At 42.5% G+C, this 26166-nt stretch overlaps 1 protein-coding gene across 5 annotated transcripts in view; it reads left to right on the forward strand.

Annotated features, from left to right (window-relative positions):
• DNAJC6 (DnaJ heat shock protein family (Hsp40) member C6) overlaps window positions 1-26166 on the forward strand; it is a 96371-nt gene that overhangs the window by 11683 nt on the left and 58522 nt on the right. For 3 of the 5 annotated variants that reach the window (XM_060231960.1, XM_060231961.1, XM_060231962.1), the window contains exon 1: window positions 19542-19952. In XM_060231960.1, the coding sequence (XP_060087943.1) occupies window positions 19721-19952 (232 nt within the window). In that variant the 5' untranslated portion in view covers window positions 19542-19720. Of the gene's footprint in view, window positions 1-19541; window positions 19953-26166 lie in introns of those variants that run through there. The other 2 variants (XM_060231963.1, XM_060231959.1) reach the window with 2 other exon arrangements.

Raw genomic sequence — 26166 nt, forward strand, 5'->3', positions numbered from 1 at the left:
CTATACAATATTATGAGACCTGCTTGTTATGGGTAGTTCCATGAGGTAATTTTGAATGACTCATTGCTGCAAGAACTGAACAAAATTATACATAATTCAAAAGTGTAACAACTGATAATGTAAATCTAGGGTATCAATATGAATACCAGTTCAAGGCCTTCAACAATATGAATTCATCTGAGAATAGATTGAGATTATAGGAGCAGCAGAGTACCCACTCAAAACCTTAGGAGTTCAAACTGGCTACAGGAATGAAAGGTAAAGAACTGCAGTTGCCTGTAGTTCCAGGCAATGATGCAGCAAGCTTTTAATTACCACTTGGCTACTGTTGATTTGTATCCACTCTGTTTGGATACATGAGAAATCATCAAAGACTAGTATTCTCAGCCTGGCAGCAGTTCTTCAGAGTCTCAGGCAGAGATCTTCCACCTACTGCTAGATCTTTTAACTGGAGATGCCAAGGATTGAACCTGGAACCTTCTGCATTCCAAGCAGATGCTCTACTACTGAGCCACAACTCCTCCCTAAACTATGTCTGCCAAGACATTAAATATGTTAATACGCATACAGAGTGTACTGCCACAGTGAATCTATAGCAACACAACTATAGGAACATGTAGACATAATCAATATTATAGGAGAGCCAGTTTGGTGTAGTAGTTAAGTGTGCGGACTCTTATCTGGGAGAACCGGGATTGATTCCCCACTCCTCCACTTGCACTTGCTGGCATGGCCTTGGGTCAGCCATAGCTCTGGCAGAGGTTGTCCTTGAAAGGGCAGCTGCTGTGAGAGCCCTCTCCAGCCCCACCCACCTCACAGGGTGTCTGTTGTGGGGGAGGAAGATAAAGGAGATTGTGAGTCGCTCTGAGACTCTTCAGAGTGGAGGGTGGGATGTAAAGCCAATATCTTCTATCTTCTTCTTCTTCTAGAAACACATAGACATAGTCAATTGTAGGTGCTGAAAATGTTTTCATTCTTGCTATCTAGAAACCATATAAGTGATGAAAGAAGGAAGCAATAATGATGATTCTCCCAACAAAGTTTACTCCACAAACTGATACAAATGGAGCAATCAGTTATGAAAGATAATAACTTTACCAGATGTATTAAAAAGAAGAATTTTGACCAGCATGACTTTTCTTATTCATGAAAGAAAAGCTGTATCTGCTGAAGTTTCTGCTTTTGTGCCATCTATTAAAGATACCCCTACATTTAGTATCTGGTAACCAGTGTTCCCTCCTCCTGCTCACACATTTTTGTCTTGACTCAGGAAAGATGGCCCAGAGCAAACTAATTTATGCTGTAGCCAAATTGCTCACTTACAACTTTACTGCCAGTAGCTCACAAAGTAGCAAGACTCCACAGCTTAGAGGGAGCATTGCAGGCAACCCTACATTTGAAAAAGCAACCAGTTCCCTCTTCCCTTCCTCTTTCACCTGCAGTTGTGAAGAAAATGTGTAAAGGCAGATATGATCAGATTTCAGTCTTGTTATGAAATTATTCATACTTTCACACCTAGAACAGTCAAGAAGTTCTAAATGTGCATGCTGGGACAAATCTCTTAGGTAGCACTACAGAGATCCTTCAATGGTTGTATTATAGAGGCTGACCAGATATAAAAAAGGCTCCTGTACCTTTAAACAGTTGAGTAGAAGAAAGCTACTCATGGTTTAAAAAGGCTTACCTGCTTGAATTCTTCCTTCTAGCCAAGTATTACAGCTACAGGAACCCTGCTGCTCCTTGACATCTGGACATCCAGAAGTTAAAGGTTCTTTGAACTGCAGATATATAATATACTTAGATGCTGCAGTGTACTGGCTAAGAGAGTGTGGGAGGTCCCCAGTTCAGATCATGCAGCTGCCAAAACCTCACTAGGAAGCCTTAGGTGGGCCATTCTCTCTTGCAGTCTCACCTCTCCTTCTGCAATACAGGGATAATAAGACTGGTCTGCATTTACTGAGGAGTTGTAAGCAGTCATTGAAGAAATATATGAGAAGCAATTTGAACACTGAAAGTGCAGACTCATGCTAAATATTACTATTAATGGTTTTAGCCTACTGTGGCATCATTTGCATAGAACCTCCAGTCCATAAATTGTTTGTTCTTAGGATTGTGGCCAGCTGCCGCACAGGTGTGTTTCATGTCAAAGTTGTTTTTAGAGTGCTTTGGAAATGTGTACTTCAGTTATAATTCTCCTTACCTTGGGTCTTGGGGAAACTCAAATCCACAAAATACTTTTAAAAAATTCTTGGACTTGGGCCAGTAATCCATTCTACACTTTGAATCACTTTGAAGCCTTGATCCTAAATATTCAACCCCTTATGAACGGATGTAGAATGGTGGCAAAGAAGGTCTGAACCTTGCTTCTTTTGTGAACTCACTGGGTAGCATTAGGCAAGTCAATATCATTGGTTTATGGCAGGGGTGTCGAACTCATTTCTTATGAGGGCCAGATCTGACATAAAAGAGACCTTGTCGGGCTGAGCCATGTTGGGTTGGGCCAAGCCATGTTGGGCTGTGCCATGTGTGTACCTATTTAAGATTAGGTAGCAGAGATACAAATTTTATAAAGAACACAGACAAGCACAAATATATATATATTTGGATTTTAAACAATTTTATTAGTAACATATGGTAGTATATTCAGTTTCTTACATCATTAATAACTACTTTTTCCCTCTATCCCATATATTATTTTCTAACCACTCCTCCCCCCATTACTTGACCCCTGCCGGTGTACTATACTTAAAATATTAGTATTAAAGGTACCCTTAATTAATAAGAACCAAAATTCATATCCTCCTCCCTCTTATACTTAGTCATCATCAAAAATTGTCCAGGGTCCTTTTATTTTCCACTCTTTTTTTACGTATCTTCTGAACTTTTTCCACTCCATCTTAAATACTTCTAAATCATAGTCTCTTAAGGTTCTTGTTAACTTGTCCATTTCACTCCATGTCATAACTTTTACAATCCAATCCCATTTCTCTGGTATTTTTTCTTGCTTCCACAACTGCGCACACAGTGTCCTAGCAGATGAGAGCAAGTACCAGATCAAAGTCCTATCTTCTTTTGGAATTTTTTCTATTTGTAATCCCAACAGAAAAGTCTCTGCAACATTAAATTCATATCCCAAGATCTTAGAAATCTCTTGTTGAATCATCTGCCAATACTTTTTCGCTCTTTCACAAGTCCACCACATATGGTAGAAAGAACCTTCATGTTTTTTACATTTCCAACATCTGTCTGGCATCTTATTATTCATCTTTGCCAACTTTTTAGGAGTCATGTACCATCTATACATCATCTTAAAACAATTTTCTTTGATACTCTGACATGTTGAGAGTTTCATAGAATTCTTCCACAAATATTCCCATGTATCCATCTGTATTTCTTATTTACATAATTGCCCACTTAATCATTTGAGATTTCACTACTTCATCTTCCATAGACCATTTTAAAAGTAACATAAATTTTCAAAATTAATTTTTCATTATCTCCAAGCAGAACTTTTTCCGTTTGTTCTCGTCTTATTCCTTCAGTTTTAAGATCATTTTCCACCAAACTCTTTATTTGTTGCATTTGAAACCAATCATAATTCAGCTCCTCAGCAGTTTTCAACTCTATTTTACTGCTTTGTATTTTTAATAGTTGATTGTATGACATCCATTTTCCCTCTCCTAACTCAACTGTTATTTTTATTACTTCTGCAGGCATTATCCATAGTGGTTTTCTCTCATCACCATATTTCTTATACTTCATCCAGATATTTAGCAAGTTATTTCTTATATAATGGTGTGAGAAAAAACCATCCATCTTTTTCTTCCCATAGTACATATAAGCGTACCAGCTGAATTTATTTCCATGACCTTCCAATGTTAAAAGTTTTTTATTCAATAACGTCACCCAATCTTTTATCCACACCAAACAAACTGCTTCATGATATAGTCTTAAACCTGTTAATTGAAATCCTCCTCTTTCTTTAGCGTCTGTTAAAACTTTCATTTTAATCCTTGGTTTCTTTCCAGCCCATATAAATTCTGAAATCTTCCTTTGCCATTTATTAAATTGTTTGCTATCTTTCACAATCGGGATAGTTTGGAATAGATACATTATTCTCGGCAAAATGTTCATCTTAATTGCAGCTATTCTCCCAAGCAATGACAAATTAAGCTTGTTCCACTTTATCATATCTTCATCCATTTTACGCCATAACTTTTCATAATTATTTTTAAACAGATCAATGTTCTTCATTGTTATTTCCACACCTAAATATTTTACTTTAGAGGTAACCTCACATCCCATTAGCTTCTGCAATTCCTTTTGTTTATTTACTTGCATATTTTTACATATAAGTTTTGCTTTTTCTTTATTAACATAAAGTCCTGCCAATTCTCCAACATTTTGTATTTTAGCTAACAACAAAGATATTACTTGTATAGGATTTTCATTTATAAACATTATGTCATCTGCAAATGCTCTATATTTATAGGTAAATCCTTTAATTCTCATTCCTTCTATTTCTTCATCATCTTGTATTTGCATCAATAAGATTTCAAGAGTCATTATAAACAACAATGGCGAAAGCGGACAACCTTGTCTTGTGCCTTCCTTCCTTCCTTCCTTCCTTCCCTCCCTCCTTCCCTCCCTCCTTCCCTCCTTCCTTCCTTCCTTCCTTCCTTCCTTCCTTCCTTCCTTCCTTCCTTCCTTCCTTCCTTCCTTCCTTCCTTCCTTCCTTCCTTCCGTGGCTCTCAAATATCCGATGTTCATGTCTTGCGGCTCTCAAACATCTGACCTTTATTCTGTGTTGCTCTTTTGTTAAGCAACTCTGGCCACCCCTGGAGTAGACAATACTGACTTTGGTGGACCCAAGCACTGATTCAATGTAAGGGAGCTTTGTGTTTGTATCTTCTGGTGCAATTTTGTTCTCAAATCCTGTATTTACTTCATCAGTATATGGGATAAGGCACTTTCTCAACTGTGCTGCATAATGCAGCCTATTTATTTTGTCCTGTTTGCTCTGTTGGCTCTATCTGCGCCACCTTCATCACTTTCGGGGTGTGGATCCCCCAGTGGGGTGGTCTCCCGACACCCTCCGCCGGCTGTTTCTGATAGCCCTGCGCCCCCTCTTTCATTTGATATGTGTCCCGTGCGGGTGCCACCCTCCCGCCGGGAGATGCCGCAAAATGAGCCCCCTTGAGGCTTATGGCGGCAGGGCTCGGGGGAAGCGAGCTAGACTGCTGTTCTTTTGAGGGGTTATAGAGTGTTTCGAGCCCGTCCCTGTGGCATTGGTCCCATCATTGTGGGACCCAAGGGGCCGGCGCAGCGGCCCGCTGAAGCAGCCTGTCGGTCACTTCCGGGTTCCTGTCCTGCATCTCGACCTGTGTTATTAGTGACAGGCTGCTTCGGCGGGCCGCTGCGCCGGCCCCCTGGGTCCCACAACAATGGGACCGATGTCACAGGGATGGGCTCAAAACACTCTATAACCCCTCAAAAGAACAGCAGTCTAGCTCGCTTCCCCCGAGCCCTGCCACCATAAGCCTCAAGGGGGCTCATTTTGCGGCATCTCCCGGCGGGAGGGTGGCACCCGCACGGGACACATATCAAATGAAAGAGGGGGCGCAGGGCTATCAGAAACAGCTGGCGGAGGGAGTTGGGAGACCACCCCACTGGGGGATCCACACCCCGAAAGTGATGAAGGTGGCGCAGATAGAGCCAACAGAGCAAACAGGACAAAATAAATAGGCTGCATTATGCAGCACAGTCTCACTGGAATCTCACTGGAATCTGACTGGCTTCTCAGGGTGGAACCCGTTCTCTCTAGTCTTCTCACTTTGAAAAAAGTAAAAAAAGAGTTTTATTTAACTTTATTTCCCCCTTTCCCTCTCTATAAATAATCTTGGTGTTTCCGGCGGTGATATTTGGGGGATTTTTGGGGACGTCACAGGAAGTGCTGTGAAGTCACTTCCTGTTTCCGGCAGTGGCATTTGGGGGAAATGATGTCACAGGAAGTGATGTCACTTCCTGTTTCCGGCAGGTGGCGCAGGGGAAATGATGCCACAGGAAGTGTTGTCACTTCCTGTTTCCGGCGGTGGCATGACGTCACCGGAAGTGACGTCACTTCCTGTTTCCAGCGCCCCGCACACTCCGCGCACACACACATTCCTTCTCCCCTCAAGGTGTCTCTGGCTGGCCTGCAGATATTATGGCCACCCTACTGCTATGTATCTTCCATCTTTATCTTTAAAAACCAATTTTGGGTCTAATTCTTTTTTAATATAAAAAATTACTCCTCTCTTCTTCTTAAAATGTGCACTCATTAGTTTTAAAGATGCTTTCTTTGTATTTCTCCCATGGGAACCAAGGAACTGGGCAAAGGAAGCTCTGGCTCTTTCCTTCCTTCCCCAGAGGACTGGGGATGGGGGGAGAAGAGCTTCAGTCAATAGAAGGAAGAGAGGCTTGGCTCAGTAGCTCTATTGTGCAATTGAGAGAGCCTGGCAAAGCAAGCTATTCCTCCCCCCTTCCTCCCCAAGGGAGGAGCCTCAGCCAATTTGCTCTGTAGCTCCTGTGTAATTGAGAAAGCCTTGCAAAGCAAGCTGTTATGCATAAGCAAGCAAGATATAGGAAGAAGGAAGCAGATGACAACAAGTTCCTCAGGGGCTTGAAAGGAGCCCTCTGGGGGCCTAATTTGCCCCCCCAAATTGCATGTTTGACACCCCTGGTTTATGGGCATAACAATTTAAAGATTTGTTCTGATGATAGAAAACAGAACATGTGATGTGTTTTGCACATTTGAAGCTGCTACAAGACTACACTGGCAGCCCAGTCCAAGGCTTGAGATGCAAGGTGGCTCAAGGCAGCCCTGTGCATGCTGACTTGTGATAGACATTGGACTCAATAAATTTTACTTCTGAGCTGGAAGGCTGGTAAGACTGCAGTCCTAAGCTTTCTGGGGTATAAACCTCATGAAACTGAATTGTGGATATCAAATTGCCCTTTCATCACACCCCCTCCAGCCTATAAATAGCAGCTCTCCAGCAGCCCTGGCCCCACTCAATGCACAGCAGCCAAGAAGGTCAGAGTGCCTGCTCCAGCTGCAACGCCACTGAGGATGTTCTCCGCAGCTGAGAACGAAACGTCTGGAAGGAAAACTTTCTCCAGTAGAACACGGCACTTGAGCCCGAAAGATTCTACAAACCCTAATGAATTGTGGATGTTTACTCAAAAATTGTATAATGGTTTCAATGGAAGATGTTTAATTAAGTGCATTTAGGATTGCTACATACATAGCTATGCTGTTTTAATGATTTGTGGATTACTGTTTTCTTTCATCACCTACCCACTAAGCAATAATATCTGTAAAAGTGTTAAGGTTTGGTTTTTATAGTGGAATTCATAGGGGGGGGGGGTTCTCAATGACATTATTAGTGCAAGTTGTACTGTTGAAGCAGGACCTAACAGGATGCTCTAAGGATCAGAATCAAAAGCTTGCTTAGAGGAATGTTAATGATAAAGCAATCTCTCACTCTACAACAGGTGATATATAAGCAGTTTTGCTTGGGCAAGTATCTGTGAATGACTGAAATAATTCTTTAGCAATCCTGTTTGTTTTTGTGTACATGTGAGTCTGTTTGTTTTATAAGTGTTCACAAAAGAGGAAAATCATGTTTTATCCAGGAGATTTTCAGCTGGAAGAAAATGTTTCAGATGCTTTCTAAAGCCTTACAGCACTTATTTGAAGCAGAGTTACACCCTTCTAGATCCACTGAAGTCAGTTTGTTTAGGATTGCACTGTTAATCTGCTCTTATTCTTGTTTGTTGGCCAAAAATTGGAAAAAATATATTAACAAGGACAAAAAGTGAAATTTTAAATCTTAGTTTGCTTTATCATGGTCCTCTCTCCAAAGCTCTAATTTCCCATTACAAAAGCAGAAAGATGCTATTAATGTTTGTGTGGTAAAAAATGTTACAAGATGACATTGTGATGTTGGGTTTTTAAATAAATGTTGTGCTTTGATTTGGTTCCTCAAATGGCAAGGGCTGGCAATTGTAACACCAAAAACAAATGAGAGAGGTCTAAGGTTTGCTAGAGTGGTAAATACAAGCTCTCCTAATAGAAGAAAATTTTGGATTTATACCCCACCTTTCACTCTGAATCTCAGAGTCTCAGGGCAGGTCACAATCTCCTTTATCTTCCTCCCCCACAACAAACACATTGTGAGGTAGGTGGGGTTGAGAAAGCTCTCACAAAACCTGCCCTTTCAAGGACAGCTTTGCAAGAGATATGGCTGACCCAAGGCCATTCCAACAGCTGCAAGTGGAGGAGTGGGGAATCAAACCCGGTTCTCCCAGATAAGAGTCTGTGCACTTAACCACTACACCAAACTGGTGGATCACTACAGAAATCTGCTTGCCAAGTTTTCTAAAGCAGACAATTAGAGTGTCTCTTCCATACATTAGTCTTTGGAAATACTGTGGTGTTGTCAAATAGCTGTAGGTGTGCAGCTGCAGTCCTCAAGCACAGCATAGTCTAGAATAGTACAGCTGAAATCAAGGGGATGGTTTTAAGGTTTGAGGGCTGTTTCTTAAAGTGCTTGACTGAAAATATGTGCCTTTGCTACATAACAGGGACCAGTTCTCAGTTACCCGGTATACAGTGTGTTCTGTCTTGTACAAAGGCCTTGCATGAACCATGTCTTCTTTTGCACCTGATTACTGCAAAATTAGTGAATTCATAGCACTTTACAAATAATAAGGACAGCATTTTCTTATGATGAATTTGGAGATGTGGAAAGTGTGGCTAGAGGAATGCAAGAGTCACACAAATACTTTGGCAGGGCAAGGAAGATATATAAGATGATTTGTCACCTAGTCCTAAGTATAAAAACTATTTTTCTGACATCTGAATTGTAGCCCAGTCTGGTGCATCTTTTACCAAGAAGTATGTTCCAGAGAGCTATTCTAAGTAGGTCTACTTAGAATCATACTTAAGTGTGTTCAATGTGGAAAGTGTTTATTCACAGTGCAGTGGAAGTCTGTATTTAAACAGACTCAGCAGAAGTATGATTTTAGTAAGGGTGCAATGTTGTGTGCATTTGCTTGAATTTATTTATTTATTCGAGATTTATATCCCGCCCTTCCCTCAAGTGGCTCAGGGCGGCTTCCAAAATTGATCAAACATGAAAATTAAACAATTTTAAGTATAAAAACAATTAAATATTTAAGCAATTAAAAGCTTAAAAACCAATAACATTTCAATTACATATAAACAGATGGCTGGCCAAGTTACATCAAGTTTTCATCCTAGCTAGGTGTAAGCTAGCCGGAAGAGGGTCATCTTACAGGCCCTGCAGAACTGAACCAGGTCCCGCAGGGCCCTCACCTCCTCCGGCAGCTGATTCCACCATGTGGGGGCCATAACGGAGAAAGCCCTTTCTCTGGTGGATTTCAAGCGGGCTTCTTTTGGCCCGGGGATAGTGAAGAGATTTTGTGTTCCTGACCTCAGTGCTCTCTGGGGAACATGTGGGGAGAGACGGTCCTTCAGGTAGGCAGGTCCCAGGCCATATAGGGCTTTAAAGGTAATAACCAGCACCTTGTACCGGACTCGGTATATCACTGGAAGCCAGTGCAGAGTCCGAAGTCCCGGCCGAATGTGTCCCCACTTTGGGAGACCCAATAACAGCCGGGCCGCGGCATTCTGCACCAGCTGCAGTTTCCGAGTCCGGGACAGGGGCAGCCCCATGTAGAGGGCATTGCAGTAGTCCAACCTCGAGGTGACCGTAGCATGGATCACTGTTGCTAGATCGTCGCGCTCCAGGAAGGGGGCCAGCTGCCTTGCCCGCCTAAGATGAAAAAATGCGGACTTGGCAGCGGCTGCTATCTGAGCCTCCATCTTTAAGGAAGGCTCCAACAGCACCCCCAAGCTCCTGACCCTGTCCGCCGCCGTCAGCGGCGCACCATCAAAAGCTGGCAGGGGGATTCCCCCCCCCCGGGCCGCGGCGACCCAAGCAAAGGACCTCTGTCTTCGTAGGATTTAGCTTCAGCCCACTCAGTCTGAGCCACTCAGCCATGGCCCGTAATGCCCGGTCAAGATTTTCCGGGGCGCAGACCGGCCGGTCGTCCATCAGTAGATAGAGCTGGGTGTCATCAGCGTACTGGTGACACCCCAGCCCATACCTTCGGGCAATCTGGGCAAGAGGCCGCATGTAGATGTTAAATAACATCGGGGAGAGAACCACCCCTTGGGGCACACCACAATCGAGTGTGCGCCTCCGGGATAGCTCCCCCCCAATTGCGACCCTTTGTCCCCGACCTTCCAGGAAAGAGGAAAGCCACTGTAAGGCCAACCCCTGAATCCCCGCGTTGGCGAGGCGACCCGTCAGTAGCCGATAGTCGACCGTGTTGAACGCAGCCGACAGGTCTAACAACATCAGCACTGCTGAGCCACCCCAATCTAGATGCCGTTGAAGGTCATCCACTAGGGCAACCAACACTGTCTCCGTCCCGTGTCCCGGGCGAAAGCCGGACTGAAATGGGTCAAGGACGGAAGCGTCCTCCAGGAAAGTCTGTAACTGCATCGCCACTGCCCTCTCAATAAGTTTACCCAAAAAGGGCAAATTTGAAACCGGCCGATAGTGTGCCAATTGGGCCGGATCTAAAGATGGTTTTTTAAAGAGGGGACGGACCACAGCCTCTTTGAGTGGCGTTGGAAAGTGCCCTTCCGTTAGGGATCTATTTATGATATCCTGTACAGGATATCTAAGATCCCTCTGGCAAGATTTAATAAGCCAGGAAGGGCATGGGTCTAATTTACAAGTTGTTGGGCGAGCCGATAAGAGAATCCTGTCAACTTCCTCCAGGCTGAGGGGGCTAAAGCCATCCAGAATATAATCCGAAGACAGGCTCAGGGCCTCAGGTTCGATAACTGTCTCCAAACTGGCAGGGGGGTCGGGGCGGAGTGACGCAATTTTATCCGCAAAAAAATTCGCAAAAGCCTCACAGCCAATTTCCAATTCAATAGAATTTAACCTGCCTTGAGGCAGCGTTGTAAGTCCTCTAATTATGTCGAATAATTGTGCCGGGCGCGAAGTTGCGGACGCAATCTTAGCCGCAAAGAATACTCTCTTTGCGGATTTGATTGCCATCTCATAGGCCTTCAAACTCTCTCTATAAGATGTTCGGGTCGCTTCGTCTCGAATACGCCGCCATTGCCTCTCTAGACGTCTGAGCCCCCGCTTTTGTTGCCGCAGCTCCCGGTTAAACCAAGGCGACGGTTTCGGGCGGGGGCGCAGAGGGCGCCTGGGTGCGATCTCCTCGATGGCCCTGGAGAGCCCATCATTCCAGGGCTCTACCAGATCATCCAGGGAATCGCCAGCGGGCCAGGTGTCCCGTAGAGCCGTTAGGAACCGTTCCGGGTCCATCAGGCTCCGCGGGTGAGCTAAAATACGCTCTCCGCCTAAACAGGTTTTGGGTGACACCTCCATACGGGCCTTAAGGGCAAAGTGATCTGACCATGGCACTGCTTCCATTGCAATATCAGTCACTGATATTCCGGCCGCAAAGACCAGGTCTAACATGTGTCCCGCCTGATGAGTGGGTGTTGTAACAACCTGGGAGAGTCCTAGTGTCGCCATGGATGACACCAGGTCCATCGCCTGGCTGGATGCCGTGTCGTCGGCATGGACATTGAAGTCACCCAAGACCAAGAGCCTTGGGTGCTCCAGTGCCCAGCCCGCCGCGGCCTCCACCAGAGATGGTAAGGCGCTGGCCGGTGCGTTAGGCGGTTGGTACACCAGCCAGATCGCCAACCCCTCCCCAACATCCCACATCAGGCCAACACATTTGATGCCTGGGATCTCTGGAGCCGGAAGAGCCCTAAAGGAGTAAGCCTCTCGTATGAAAAGTGCCCCCGCCCCCCCGCCCGCTAGTCCGTGACTGGTGAAAGACCGAGTATCCTGGGGGAACGGTCTGGGACAGAGCTACCGTCTCCCCCTCGCGCACCCAGGTCTCGGTCACGCAAGCCAGGTCCATGTCCTGTTCGGTCAGAAACTCCTGCAGGACAGAGGTCTTATTATTAATGGACCTGGCATTACATAACACCAGTGACGGAGGCGAGTAATTCAACCTGGCCCCACTACCTGTCACCATCGGGATGGGACGAAGGCTGGAAGGGGGTCGAGCACTGTTATGTCTCGATCTCCTTCCCTTATAATTCTGCCTCGTCCCACCGTCATATCTTCCCCTCCCCAGGAGCACTGGAATCCCCAGGCCAGACATCTCCTGTTGGAGATACCTCCATTCTAAGTAAACACCAACATAGAAAAACTGTTACAGGTATGCTTAGGATCACAGTTGTGCAGACTTGATCATGGATCAAAAAAAGAGAAAAAACTTTCTGACTTTCTATAGAGAAGGAACAAATGCTTAAAGATAGAGTTCATTATTTGTGAATTTTCTTTCTTCTGGCAAAGGTATCCCTGTTTTATAAACAAACAATGAAGGTTTGAAGTGTTTTGTTAGGAAAACTAGCTGAACACTGATGCTTTCCTAATAAGGAAGTGAACACTTTTTGAACTTTATTCTTCAAGATTGTTTCTAGCAGCCATGTGTGCAGGCATGTGTTTATCTACTTTCTGTAATTTTATAAAATTCAAAATCTAAACATTAACCAGATATTTAGATCTGAGAAAATTCTCTTGGCTGTGGGATTTGGCTTTTTAATCCCATTAAACATATTTTAAAAGTCTTAATGACATTATGAAATTTCATAACAATAATCCATAATCCTGCTCCTTCCTCATTCATACTATTATATTGTGGTTCAGAACAGTAAGAAAGGCGTTAAAGTTGTACAGTTGTTGTAAAGTTGTTCAAGAGTGACTGAATCATGCATAATCAAGTCTTAATTTTTCAATACAAACCTTAAAATCATAATTCCAGGAGACAACGTTTTTTTTTACACTGGTAGTGTCTTTCTTGTAGGGCTAGAAACAAAACCACTTTGGCCATGTTTTTTCTGGTACTTCCTTTTGGCTTATTTTATCCCTGAATAATGCAAATCCCAATGAGAAGGCAAAGAAGAGGGAACGACAATAGAAATTATAAGAGTTCTAGGAAGTAAACCATATATTTTGTAATGGAGTTATGGATATCAGCCTCCAGGTGGGACCTGAGGATTCCCCCGAAATTGCAGCTCATCTCCCAACTATAGAGATGTTATTCTGGAGAAAATGGTTGCTTTGTTATTCTGGAGAAAATGGTTGCTTTGGAGGGTGTACTCTTCAGTGTTGTACCCTATTGAAGTCCCTGTCCTCCCCAGGCTCCATCCCCAAATCTCTAGGAGTTTCCCTTACCCACTGCATCCACCATCAGTGTTCAGGGGGGACCTGGCAACTCTAAATGGAGTCAATTTATTACTTAATTTATATACCATCATCTTGCATACAACCACTTTGGCCATTTGAATTGGTCATAGAACATCTGTTGGTGCTGCTGGACTTTTGTAGTTTTGGAGCACTACTAATGAGACTCCAATCAGATAGGATCTCATGATCTGAAAGTTTTAATCTTTAAAATTTTTGGATTTATAAGCCATGCTTGCTGACAAAAATTTACCGTATCTCTTTAGCTCAGGGGTGTCAAACATGCAGCCCGGGGGCCAAATCAGGCCTCTGGAAGGGCTCCTATCAGCCCCACCAAGCAACTGGCTGTTGTCTGCTTCCTCCTCCCTCTCTCTTGCATCCTTCTGCATCACAGCTTACTTTGCCAGGCTTGCATAAGAGCTACAGAGCAAAGCCTCTATTTTCTCCATTGACTGAGGCTCCTCCCTTTGGGAGGAAGCAGCAGGGAGGGATAGCTTGCTTCAGTGGAAGCTTTGGCTCTTTCCTTCCTTCCCCAGGGGACCAGGAGGGGGAGGAGCCTCAGTCAATAGAAGGAAGAGAGACTTGATTCAGTAGCTCTGCAGGGCAACTGAGAAAGCCTAGATTGCATGGGAGAGATACAAAGAAAACGCCTTTAAGACCAACAATTGCTATTGTTTTAAGCATGTTTTATTTTAAGGTTTTTTTTAAAAAAATGTGTTTGTGTCCTTTATAAAGCTCTTATGCAAGCCTGCTACCTGGCATTACATTTTATGACACACATGGCATGGCCTAGCCTAGCAAAGTCTCATTTATGTCAGATCCGGCCCTCATAATAAATGAGTTCAACACAACTGCTTTAGATGCTTCACTAGTCTTTGCTGTCACTACTCCATTGTTATAAAAGCAACTAATGAGCATCTTAAGAAGGAAACACTATATCTGTGCAATGTGCATGGAAGCTCAGCTTGCATTGTTACACTGGTGTCACTGGAATTTCCTGTTCTCTGTGAAGTAATTGAAGGATGACATAATTATATTTGTTCATTATGTAATAAAGCCTTCCACACTTTACTGATAGAATAGCCTTTCTCAGGACCCTTTTTTTTTGTAGCAGGAACTCCTTTGCATATTAGGCCACACACCCCTGATGTAGCCAATCCTCCAAGAGCTTACAGGGCTCTTAGTACAGGGCCTACTGTAAGCTCCAGGAGGATTGGCTACATTGGAGTGTGTGGCCTAATATGCAAAGGAGTTTCTGTTACAAAAAAAGGCCCTGTATTTTCTCCTGATTGATGTTATTTGGGTGCTATTTTATCTCAGTAGCTTCTCTTCTAGATAAATTATAATACCATTAACCTTACTATTAAATACATTCTGAGTTGTCAACCAGGACAGAAGAGAGGGAGTTGAGGATGAAAAATAAAGGATAAGGAGAAAAAAATAGAAATGGCAGATTATGAAAGGAAGACAGCAAAATGAAGGAGGAAAAAAGTATGGCAAAGACCTAAAGAAATGTAGGAAAAGATAGCAAAAGGGTTGTTTTTAAATTTTGCTTCTACACACTAATAAGGCTGCCCCTTTGCAAGATCTGATGGTGCAGGAGCTAGATGGAACTAAAGGAAGAAGGAAACCCAAACTGATGATGATAATGACCTTGTTAAGAGGCTGCATCCTCACAACTATTGTATCTTGTCCTGGCTGGTCTTGCCTTGCTCCAGTGCTGGCTTGGCTGATAGGTTTAGCAGGATCTGAGAAGCAAAGGTTTCCATCAGCATCCTAGTAAACTTTGCAGAAAGGCTAAGCCAACAGTCATAGATACTGCATTTTACTGTGCTCTGCTTTCTCTGCACGCATAGTGGCTGCAGTCAGAACAACAATAGAATTTTTTTAAAATGCATTCTTTGAATACAGCAGTTTCAGATTTTGCAAGTCCTTAAACCTGTCTAGGGAATTATCAAGTAGTAATTTAGCTTTGTATTTTTCAAGTTTATGGTCTTTTATTTCAATATTAGCAAATTATTGACTCTTCTTTTGAGATTAAGAAAGTAAATGAAATTTCTTGATAGTATGTCTCTTTGAAAAACTCTTAATTTATTTTGAAAGCTGAAAATTGAGTAAAATCAGAAAATTTTAGAGAAATGATTCAAAACAATAGGTGGTCCACCTGTGCCACAAAAAATGTCATTTATTTAATCCAATGTGGATGTGGGCTCCCCTACATTGGAAATACCACTCGTCCAGTGAGAGTGAGAATTTTGGAACACCGTAGAATTAAGAATTCAGTTATGGATGCACCTCTCGTGAGCCATTTCTGGGAAAAAAAATAATTCTTATGATAGTTTTAGATTCTTTGTATTGTATAAATACAAACTGTGGGGTTACTCTGATGATGTGACAACCCACTTACTTAGAGAAGAATGTTTCTGGATCCACAGATTAAATTCAGTTATACCATATGGCTTGAACAGTAGTCTTGATTATTCTTGTTTTTTGTAAAAACTACATTTGAAAAATGACTTTGTAACATGGCTGATTTTGTAATATTATGGTTTTGTAATATTATGAAATTGTAAAATGATTTTTTTGTATGAGCATTGTGATATTATTGTATAAGGGTATGTGTGTAAGTACGTTAGTGACCCCTCCTAAATAAGAACAGGTGTTGTTGATTACAGCTTTAAGAAGGTTTGGGTGGCGGCAGCAGTTTGCCTTGAGCCGCCTTAGAGCATTATGCCAATTTGGAATCCTCCTGGAGAAGTTAGATTCCCACACTATCTTAAAAAAACAGTAGGTATCATTCTGAGAAAGGGAGTAAAATTTTAGGTCTCTGTTGAAGTGGCTTATACCTTGTTTTATTATTGTTTCATTATCATAGTTTAGCAGTAAGCAACGCACTGGAAAGATCAACAGTGAGCAGTGTTGAATGGGGATGACTTGTGAGTATTGTGGTTAGATATAAGTGTTTTGGAGCTGAGATCACAACACCTTTTCTATAAGAGGATGTAATTTTCATATTTTGTATTATAGTCTTGAAAATTTATGGAGCACCCTTTGCTGGAAGAGTGACAATTGAAGCAGGACTTTTTAAAGTCGACAGCCTGTACATCGGGACTCCTTGTGGAAGAAATTTCATAAATTATGTTTTGTATTTTGCATATGCAGTTTATTACATAGTAATTTGTCACTATAATGATTGAGTTTATATTGTTGTTCCTGTAGTGACCTCTCCTGTTACATAGGATTTACAATGTGGCAAGAAACCATGTAAAACCATTAGAAGTAGAAAGTAATAAAGGAAAGGGAAAGGAAAGGAAAGACTGTAGCAGAATGATAGCCCATACCAATACACAGCATCAATTAGTGATCACTTGTTCCAAGTGCCCTCTGGAATAGTGGTTTTTACTTGAACTGAAACAATGATGGTAGAAACAAATATTCTTTAGGAAGGGTTTCCATAATGAATTCAGAAGAACCATTCTTGAATAACCACCCACTGCTGCTCAGATAGAGACCATGAGTAGCATAGTGGTTAGAGTTGTCAGACTAGGATCTGGAAGACCTGGATTTCAATCGCCCCCTCTGCTGGGTGACTTTGGGCTAGTCACCTATTCCCAGTTTATAGGGTTAGTATGTTGATAAAATGGAGAAGGGGACAATGTTGTAAGCCACTTTAGGTCTCCATTTAAAAGAAAAGTAGGGTATAATAAGAAAAACAATTATATAAGGTAGGGAATCAGGGACCCACGACCTGAATAAATAGTTTGTATGGAAGAAAGCAGTCATTAGCATATGTTGGTTTCAGACAGTTGGCATTTAAGATCAAAATCACCACTTTGAACTAGGTATGGAAGCATGAAAAAGAAACTTAGGCTGGGATCTAGAACATAAAAATGAAGTTACAAATTCAAATAGTTCACTTCAGTTACAACACTTGTCCAGCTAGAATCTAGATTACTAAAAGCTACCAAACAGCCTTTAAAAGCAAACCCATGTGAACCTGTTATAGTAATCTAATCTGATGTTAACCAGCACATGAAAGATAGTGACCACTTCTTGGGAGCAATCAGAGTGCCAAAGTAGATGTTATGGTGTCCACAGGTCTGACCCATGGATGCCAACAATATTTTAAATTGATTTTAAAATGCTACTAGGGCCTGATCATCACTGGGTCTGCAGCTTGTGGGGGCTGAGGCACTCTTGTCCCTCTCCTGCATCTTTTCAAATGTAGAAATGGCTGCACCTGCCCAGAGCTGTTTCAGCACTTGAAAAAGTGTGTGTGTGTGTGGGGGAAGAACACCTCATCCAGGGGTGGCCAGACTTGTTTAATGTAAAAGCCACATAAAGTAAACATCAGATGTCTGAGAGCTGCAAGACATGAATAAATATCACACATGTGTTTTCATTAAAATTCTTAATACCTTTTTGCACAGAAAGATTAAATACATATGTATGCACTTTACAATACAACCATGCTAGAAGGAGACTTTTTAAAAGCAAAAACTGGGAATAACAGTCCACATAAAACCAGCAAAGGGAAAGGTTAGGGAATTTTTTTTTGGCACCAGTAGAAGAAGGAAACACACACGTACCATATAAATCACTGACCAGAGTATGCATCATTGTGCATTTCTCTTTGCCTTGACACCAAGTTTGGTAAATACAACTCCTACAAGAGCTATGAAACTAAGGGGGAACTCTGCACCACCCTCTTTAATTCCTTCTCATGGCTCTCTCAGCTCTTGCACTCTCATTCCCCACTCTAGGTCTCCGGGTGAACTTTGTGGTGGAAAAAAGCTTGTAATCCTGCCTATTTCTTCCTCCTTCCCTGCTTCACACATGGGAGGAATAGTCACCTACCTATGAGTCAGCACTCAAAGGCTGACTGTGGTCCCAATGCTAAGCATGCTTACTTGAGAGGAAGCCTGCTTTAAGTTCTTCCTCAACCTCTGGGAGCCACACAATATGTGTGAAAGAGCAACGTATGGTTCCCAAGCCAAAGTTTGGCCACCCTGATCTCATCCCTCTGTGGTATGGCCTCATTACATTTTAAAACCACTTTAAAATGGAAATGGTGCTCATGGGTTAGACCTGTGGATGCTGTCATGTCTAGCTTTGCCCTTACACAGGTTTACTAACAAGTCCAATTGTATGCAATGTGGTTTACTCCAGGGAGAGTGTTCTTAGATTTGCAGCCACTTTGAATCTGAGCTGCAATTCTATTCAAAACGGGCTTTAGGTGTAGTCCTTTGTCCTCCTTTTTCCTGGACTAACAAGCACCCTTGTCTGGATTAAATCTGAGTTTACATGGGAACAAATCCAGTGCAATCCAATGGGACTTGCTTCTGTATAATGATGCGTGGGCTCAGACATTGTAATACTCAGTGCTTCCTTGATTTTGTTGCTTTACAGTCTTATTATTTGAATCTGGTTGGGGTACCTGATCAGTTTTGCTCTTGATTTAAATTTCAGTTTCCTGATTACAAATCTGAAGCATGGCATAAAGGTTCCCCTCCTTCCTTTCTCTCATTTTGTGTAAATGTTTTTTTTTTTGGTCTTAAGTCAGTGAAGAACTAGACAAAAACGTGGAAGATGCAAGATGTTAAAAAGGAGAGGGGGGTCAGAGGTAAGGCGCTCTAGAATGGGGAATGGAAATCGGTGTATGTGATGGGAGTTAGAAAAAGTTCAGCTTTTGTATTAGTATGATGTTTGCAGTTAAAATGACTAGCTTCCAATCTATTGAAAACTTAATGATGTTGGTGCGTATTCTGTTCACAATGCTGTAAGTGCCGCATTTCCTCTGTTGGGCTCTGGAATTTGAAGCACAAAAATCAAGTCCTTTCAAAACATGTTTTCAATAGGATTAGTTACGTTGGAAGTGGGGGGGGGGAGAGTCCTGTTATTGCATTCCCCTTTAATTGCCTCTTTTCTGCCTGGTGATGGTCTATTGTTCCCCTCCACCGCTCCTTTCTATGCTGGATCTGAAAGCCAAGTGACCAGGCAGGCACAGCCAAGCCGCCTCCTGGTTTGCTTCCGGGCACAGTCTCCAGAAACCAACGGGCTCCTAGCCGAAAGGACCCGGCTCCTGTCTGTAGTCGCGATCGGGGCGTAACTTGCCAAGGCTGTTCCAATCGCTGCCAGGCAGAGAGGCGGGGACGAAAAGAGAGGGGTGGAGTGAACACCGCACCCACCCAGCCAGCAAATAAGGCCCTGCTGGGGCTGGGGCCCCTCTCTGGGTGTGTGGCTGCCGCCGCCTCCGACTCTTGGGGAAGGTTATGCACTTGTGATTTCCCTTTCCCCCTCCTCTTCCTCCCCTCTCCCCTCTTTATGTCAAGTGGAGACTCTCTCTGTCTGAGTCGCCCATGAGCCTCCTCGGGAACTACCGGAAAAAGACCAACAATGATGGCTATGAATCTTTGCAGCTGGTGGACAGCAACGGTGACTTCTGCGGCAGCCGGGAGGGAACCGGCGGTGGCGGCGGCAGCATCAGCAAACAAGGGGTGATCCCGGCGGTGGTCGCGGCGGCAGCGGCGGCGAGAAGCCCAGTGCGACAGCAGCATCAGCCGCTCGACTGTAGCACCATGGACAGCTCAGGTAGCGGGTTGAACTTCTTTGGCTCTGCGCGGAGGAGCGAGGGAGGCGGCGGGTGATGGGAGATCATGTTACAGCCCCACCTTCCTCTCCCAGCAAGATCCTCCAGGCCCAGGAGTGGACTCTAGCTGGGGGTGGCGGAGCTGGATATGATCCAGGCGATCCTCCAATTTCGAAGGAGGAGAAACCTTAGACGGCCTAAGTGCTGCAATTTTAACAAGCTCTTAAGGCCACCTAATGAGAAAAACTATCCCAGCTGTCACTGTTTACTGTCAATTGATGGGGAAAGCGGGGATGAGAGACACGGAGGAACTGCTGAAGCCAGGGTATTGTTCTCAGGTTGTATGGAAGGGAGTGAGAAGGAGAGAGGATCCTTATCGCGCTTGCTGATAATCTTCTTCATTGATGCACCAGAAATAAGTGTTAATACTGAGGAAATTCTGAGAAGGACAATAGAAGTGTTTTCCAAAAGGTGGTTCTTGGCCAAGGAGTCTTATGAGTGATTATCCTTAGGATCCTTTGGAAAGAGTTATCTTAGTGGGAGAAAACATATAGTGGTAAAAACTATGTGTAAAAAAAACCGGAGTTACTTGACGGTATTGTTACCTTGTAAATGAAAGCTGCCAAGCTATCCTGGCCCCAGAGTATATTTGTGTTCATTAAAAACACATGCATCCTAGTCTTCTCTGCCCATATGGATCTGTGGAGTTGAAATATTAAGGTGCATAAAAAGAAGATATTTGAAAACTCTACTTCATTTGCACCAAGTGACCAGCAGTGTTGTCCTGCACAGAGTTATAACTCTTCTAAGTTCATTGAAGTCAGTGACCTTAGAAGAATATAACTCTGCTTAGGGGTTACACTGCAGAGCCTTCTTTAATTCCTAGAAAGCAATGTGTGTGTGCTCCACCACCCAGGGGTCATGATAAACATGACCAGTGGAATTAGACTGACATGCTGTATGCAATGGGTTTTGTTTTGTTTTTTGCTACATCACCCATTTGGAACCAGAGGTGCTTCAGAGGTACAGTTTCAGATTGGCCTGGATTGCAGAAAGTTGTTACTGGTAGATTCTCTGTTATTTTATGAAAGTGGTATATGGGCATGCTTTTTTAAAAATATGAACTTGTACAATGCCAATGATACTAGCACTGTTTCCCGGTGGGTTTTGTCAATATTATTATTATTATAATAAATGGTTTATTGAACATTTGGTGGGGAAGGGATTGGATATCTGCACAAAATAATCCAAACTCTAGAATGTGCATTTGGGAATCCTGCTTGAAATATAATGCTACTGAATTAATTGTGTCATCTTAAGCTTCAGACTGGAGAGTGAAAAAATGGTACTGCTTTTCAATCTGCATCTGTCTGTCAATGATAAGCATGAAAGTGTCTTGGACTTGTAGAGACCTAGATCTCATGCTGTGTGTATGTGTATAGCTGGTGGCCTAAGCCAGTGTTTCCCATTTGCAGGGTCATGACCTGGTACCGGGCCACAGAAGCCTCACTGCTGGGCCACAAGAGAAGCCAAAGTTAGCCCCTCCCCCAGCAAAGCTAGCCCCGCCCCGTCTCTGTGTTGTGCAGAGAGGAGCTGGGCTGCCTCTGCTTCCTTCTCCCCTGCTCCCAGTGTTTGAAAGAAAAGCTGGCATCCATTGGCAATTTAGACCCATGAAATGTTCTTCAAGGTATGAGCTTTCATGTGCCTTGCAGCATGTTCTTTTGGGGAGATTTCCCCAGGAGGCCTAGGTGGCAAAGAAGGGTGTGTGTGTTTTTTTCAGCTGGGAGGGGTGGGGAGAGGGCATTCCAGTAGCTGTTTTTTTTACCAAATGCTTGCTGGGGTCATCTGCTTTCAATAGATTTCAACAGGAGTAACTTTACATAGGATAGCAATGTCTTAGGACCTATACTAGGGAAAGAAATATAAGCCCTTTTCGTGCTATCTGTTTGTCTCTACCACAATCCTTGGGGAAATGAGGAGTGGATCTTGAATCATTTATTGATCCTCTGGCAGGCAGGAACAGAACCAGTGGATATAAACAGCAAGGGGATCTTTCAGTTGCCTCACTGTTATCCAGTGATCAATGGGTATTAAAGGGCTTTGGAAAATATGATGTAGTTAATCAGAAAATAATATACAATTACATAATTTTTATACTTCAAAGTAAGTATACACTCAAGTATTATTGAGTGTACTAGGGTAAGGAAAATATGGGATTTGCATAAAGCAAAGAGCAAAGCTTGCCCAGTGAATATTATGCAGCTACTTTGGTGGCTGAATTTTGCAGTGAATTAACTGGTCCAGCACTTGGCACATTTCTACATTTATTCAATTCCTGTCCTTGCTCAGTAACAAAGATTACTACACAAAATTTCATTCCATAGAGATAGATCAAACTTGAGGTCTATCAACATATCTTGTCCCAAGCATAAGCGAATGTGATGCCAGGAACATCTGCTCAAAAAGGAATTAGTGGAGAATCATTTCCAGGACTTGTAAACTGTTGAGCATTTGTTGCTTCCATAAATTTTAATGCAGGTCATGTGGGAATGCTTACACCTCTGCTTTAATTCATTTAGCCATTTTTATTTTAAAACTGCCATGAGTCATTCAACAAACTTTATGGAAACCATATTCTAGTTCCAGGCAAATGCATATTTCCTAAACACTGGTGTATTACTACAGGTAATAAATCTGTAGATTACATTGAAGAAGGAAGAAAAAACTAACAATTCAGATGTAACCACTAAACAATCAAGATACACAGTGCTTTTCACTAGTTTATTTTTGTTATTAGTCTCAGTGTCTATGTTGCTTTGAGACTCAGTGAGAAAGGTGGGCATTAAATGAAGGAAATAAATAAAAATTATAACTAGGCATAACACTGAATATTTCCACTCTTGCCAGCAAATGCACATAAACACTAATGCACATAAGCAGACATTTTAAATTTGTGGTAAACTACTTTAATGTAATTGCTAAACAAGGTCCAGATCCACTTGACTAGGAGAATAAAAGATCAGAGGGGTGTTGGTTATAACACCCACTTTATTGTTAATTTTGAAGCCTGATCCCATGCATGTTTGTTTGTTGGTTTCAATGGGACTTGCTCCCATGGAAGTGGGATTGGAGACTTGCTCACAACTGAGTACATCTAATTAAGGTTTCCAACTTAAAGTAAAATCTATGTTTAATGGAGTATTGATAGTATTGTTAGATATTTGAAACTAAACTCCTTGCAATGAAACATACCACTTTTTAGTTTATGGCTTCAGGGTGCAATACAGGAAAAACATCCTCAGTTTGATTGTAAGCTTCAAATTAAATGATACAGCACTGTGACTCTTCTGCTAAAGGGATGATGTGATTTCTGTGGGTATTTCTGCTGGATTCTGTAAAACCATGAATGGAGCAAGCTTGAGGAAGGGATTTTTTTTTCCTGCTGCCTCCTGCTTCACACTGCAGCCTGCTGTAGGACCTTAAAAGATGCTCCTGAGGATCGTGAGGGTGTGCGTGTGTGCTGCAGGCAGAAGGGTAAATGGCAGAATTCCATTCCCCAATCTTTTGTACAGGCTCTTCCATAACTGATGCAAGAAATTGTGTGTGTGCATGAGTAATGTAGTGCCCGCTTTGTTTTCTAGCTTCAGGCCTTCACATAGCATCTTATGCTATTCCTGAGGGTCTGGCAACCTTCAAAAGTAGCTTTTGGGATTGTGAAAGGGAAAGCTAGAAAAAGACTTCTTTCTGCAGACTTGCTTCATTGTGGTTCTATAGGAGCCAGCCATTTGTCTTAACCTCAAAATGTGATGTTCCTATAAGAAGCCTTGGCTTAATATTAGCTGATACTTTTAAGAGTAAATCTAGAAGTGCATTTTGAGAAAATTTAATGCAATGTTATAGCAGCATACTGAAAACCATCCAGTGTCCAAACTTAAGATATTGTTAAATGCCTGATGCTGTGCTGTATTGCTTTCTGTTGGATTACCTGAAAATTCTTCATAGCTCAGTTATGCTCCTGTACCACCTGTTGGCCTGGCCTCCAGCAATACACAGTCATTTTTTTCTCCCTCTCTCAGATACAATCCCTGGCAATAACCTGGCTTTCACATTTTGGATGAACTGGAATTTCTGATTCCAAAGGCAGATCTATGTAAAGCACCTTACAGTAATCTAACCTGGGTGTGATCAGAACATGGATCACTGTGTGCAAATCATGCTTTTCAAAGAAGGGCCATAACTGGCATACCAGCCACAATTGTTAAAAAGTGCTATGTTCCATATAGGGGACTTGAGCCTCCAGCTGTAGGCCAGAATTCAACAGCATCCTCTAGCTATGAAATTGATCCTTCAGGAAGAGTGCAACCCTCTCAAGGACAGACTGATTCCACAAAGCTTTGTTCGCATTGTCATGGAACAACAGCACCTAAGTCTTGTCCTTTGGCGAGTGAAGAGGAGTGAGGTGGAGAGTGCACTTTCACTCCACTGGTGCTCTTTGAGCTTTCTCCCTCTTTGAGAGGGTTTGGACTGGATGGCTTCACCATTTCAATTCTTTGTGAGAACGAGACTGTTTGAATTGAGACATTTATTCTGGAGCTTGTCTCCGTTTATCTTTCTGCACTTGCGGTTGTGTGTTGTGAGATATGGTTTAGCTGAAGAGCAGAAATAGAGCTGTGTGTTATCTGCGTATTGGTGGTGTAGCACAGCAGATTTATGAACAGTCTCTCCCAGTGGTTTCATGTAGATGTGGGAAAGCCACAATGGATCCCTGTGGAACTATATAGCATAAACCCTACAGAGCTGATCAGTAGTTCCTCCACATTACCTTCTAGATTTGGCCAGTCAAGTAAGAATGGAACCACCAAAGCCCTCCCAACTCAGCCAGCCTCTCCAAAAGGATATCATGGATGACAGTATTGAAAGATGTACAGGAGAATCAACAGGGGCACACTCCGTTTGTAGGTTTATACTGCCAGAAACCTAACAAAAATCTTAAGGCCACACAAAGCACAATGGGAGATGGATATTTTGTTTCACATATTCTAGTAACACAGCTGCATGTTTCCCTATGTTTTTGCCTGCTGAGTGCTTTTAGAAAGTTGGTGGGACATACCCAGCAGGGCTTCTGATTGGTTGTGCAGATTAAAAGGCATCCTGTTAAACATAACTTCTACCTGAACTGTTGAAGAGATACTATTAGAGTTAAATGTAACCTTGCTCCCTGACATTTTGTGGTTGGCTTTGCCTTCTGTGGCAGCTGTTTTTGTGATTGTGTCCACCAACCTGTGCCAGAATTCCAAAGGTGCCCACAAACTCAAAAAGGTTGGGGAACCCTTTCCTAGAGGATATAGGATTTAATTACTTTTTTAATAAAAGGGAGCACCAGAGAGCTAGAGTGTTTGTTTTATTCTCAAAGAGAGTGCCCTGAACCCCCAAATGGTTCACCTCCAGCTCCAAAACTCTTTCTTTGTTCCAATACAAACTGGTTCCAAATTGTTTACTTGCCTCTTCCCATAAGCTGGAGGATATCACCTTTTCATACTTTGCTGAATGTTAGGTTGTAAAGGCTGGAAAAACATTCCTGCCTGATAGAATGACTTGTTTTTTGTTTCCATTGGTAAAGTGTCTCTCTGATTTTTCTGGAATATTAAGAAGTCACATAAAATTGTCTATAAATGGTAGTGCTGATAGTAAAAGTCAGTAGAAAATAAGTGGAAAATAATGCATTTCTGAAAGATTTAGATTTCTGGAGCAATTTAGAGAATGAAAATTAAAGTCAACTGACTGAACCAAAAAGTTTTTAATGTTTTAATTTTCAAATGCTTCAGGTCCAAACATTAGTATCTGTTATTTTTATATTTACTTCTGAATGATCCAAGAGATATCTCTGCATTAGTGGAAACAAATCAATCTCTCAGACAATGTCTGTTCTGTCTTGCTCTTTTTGTCTTTTTAGAAGAAAGGTCCAATTCATAAGCCTTGTTGTGTCAGGAAATTGGATAGCATGACCAGATAATTCCCACATCTTTTGTTGCAGTAGCACTACTGGTTTGTTTTTAAAAATATATCTGATTTTCAGCACTGGAGCCATGAACAGATAAGACAGAACTTTCTACAAATGAAGCCTCCGATTTGCAGAAAAATATGTAATCTAAACACAAAATTAAATTTGTGGAGGTTAAAACTTTCCAATTATAGAAGCAGCGCCTGTACTTCTAA

Source organism: Heteronotia binoei, chromosome 2 (genome assembly GCF_032191835.1).
Source record: "Heteronotia binoei isolate CCM8104 ecotype False Entrance Well chromosome 2, APGP_CSIRO_Hbin_v1, whole genome shotgun sequence".
NCBI classification, from domain to species: domain Eukaryota; kingdom Metazoa; phylum Chordata; class Lepidosauria; order Squamata; family Gekkonidae; genus Heteronotia; species Heteronotia binoei.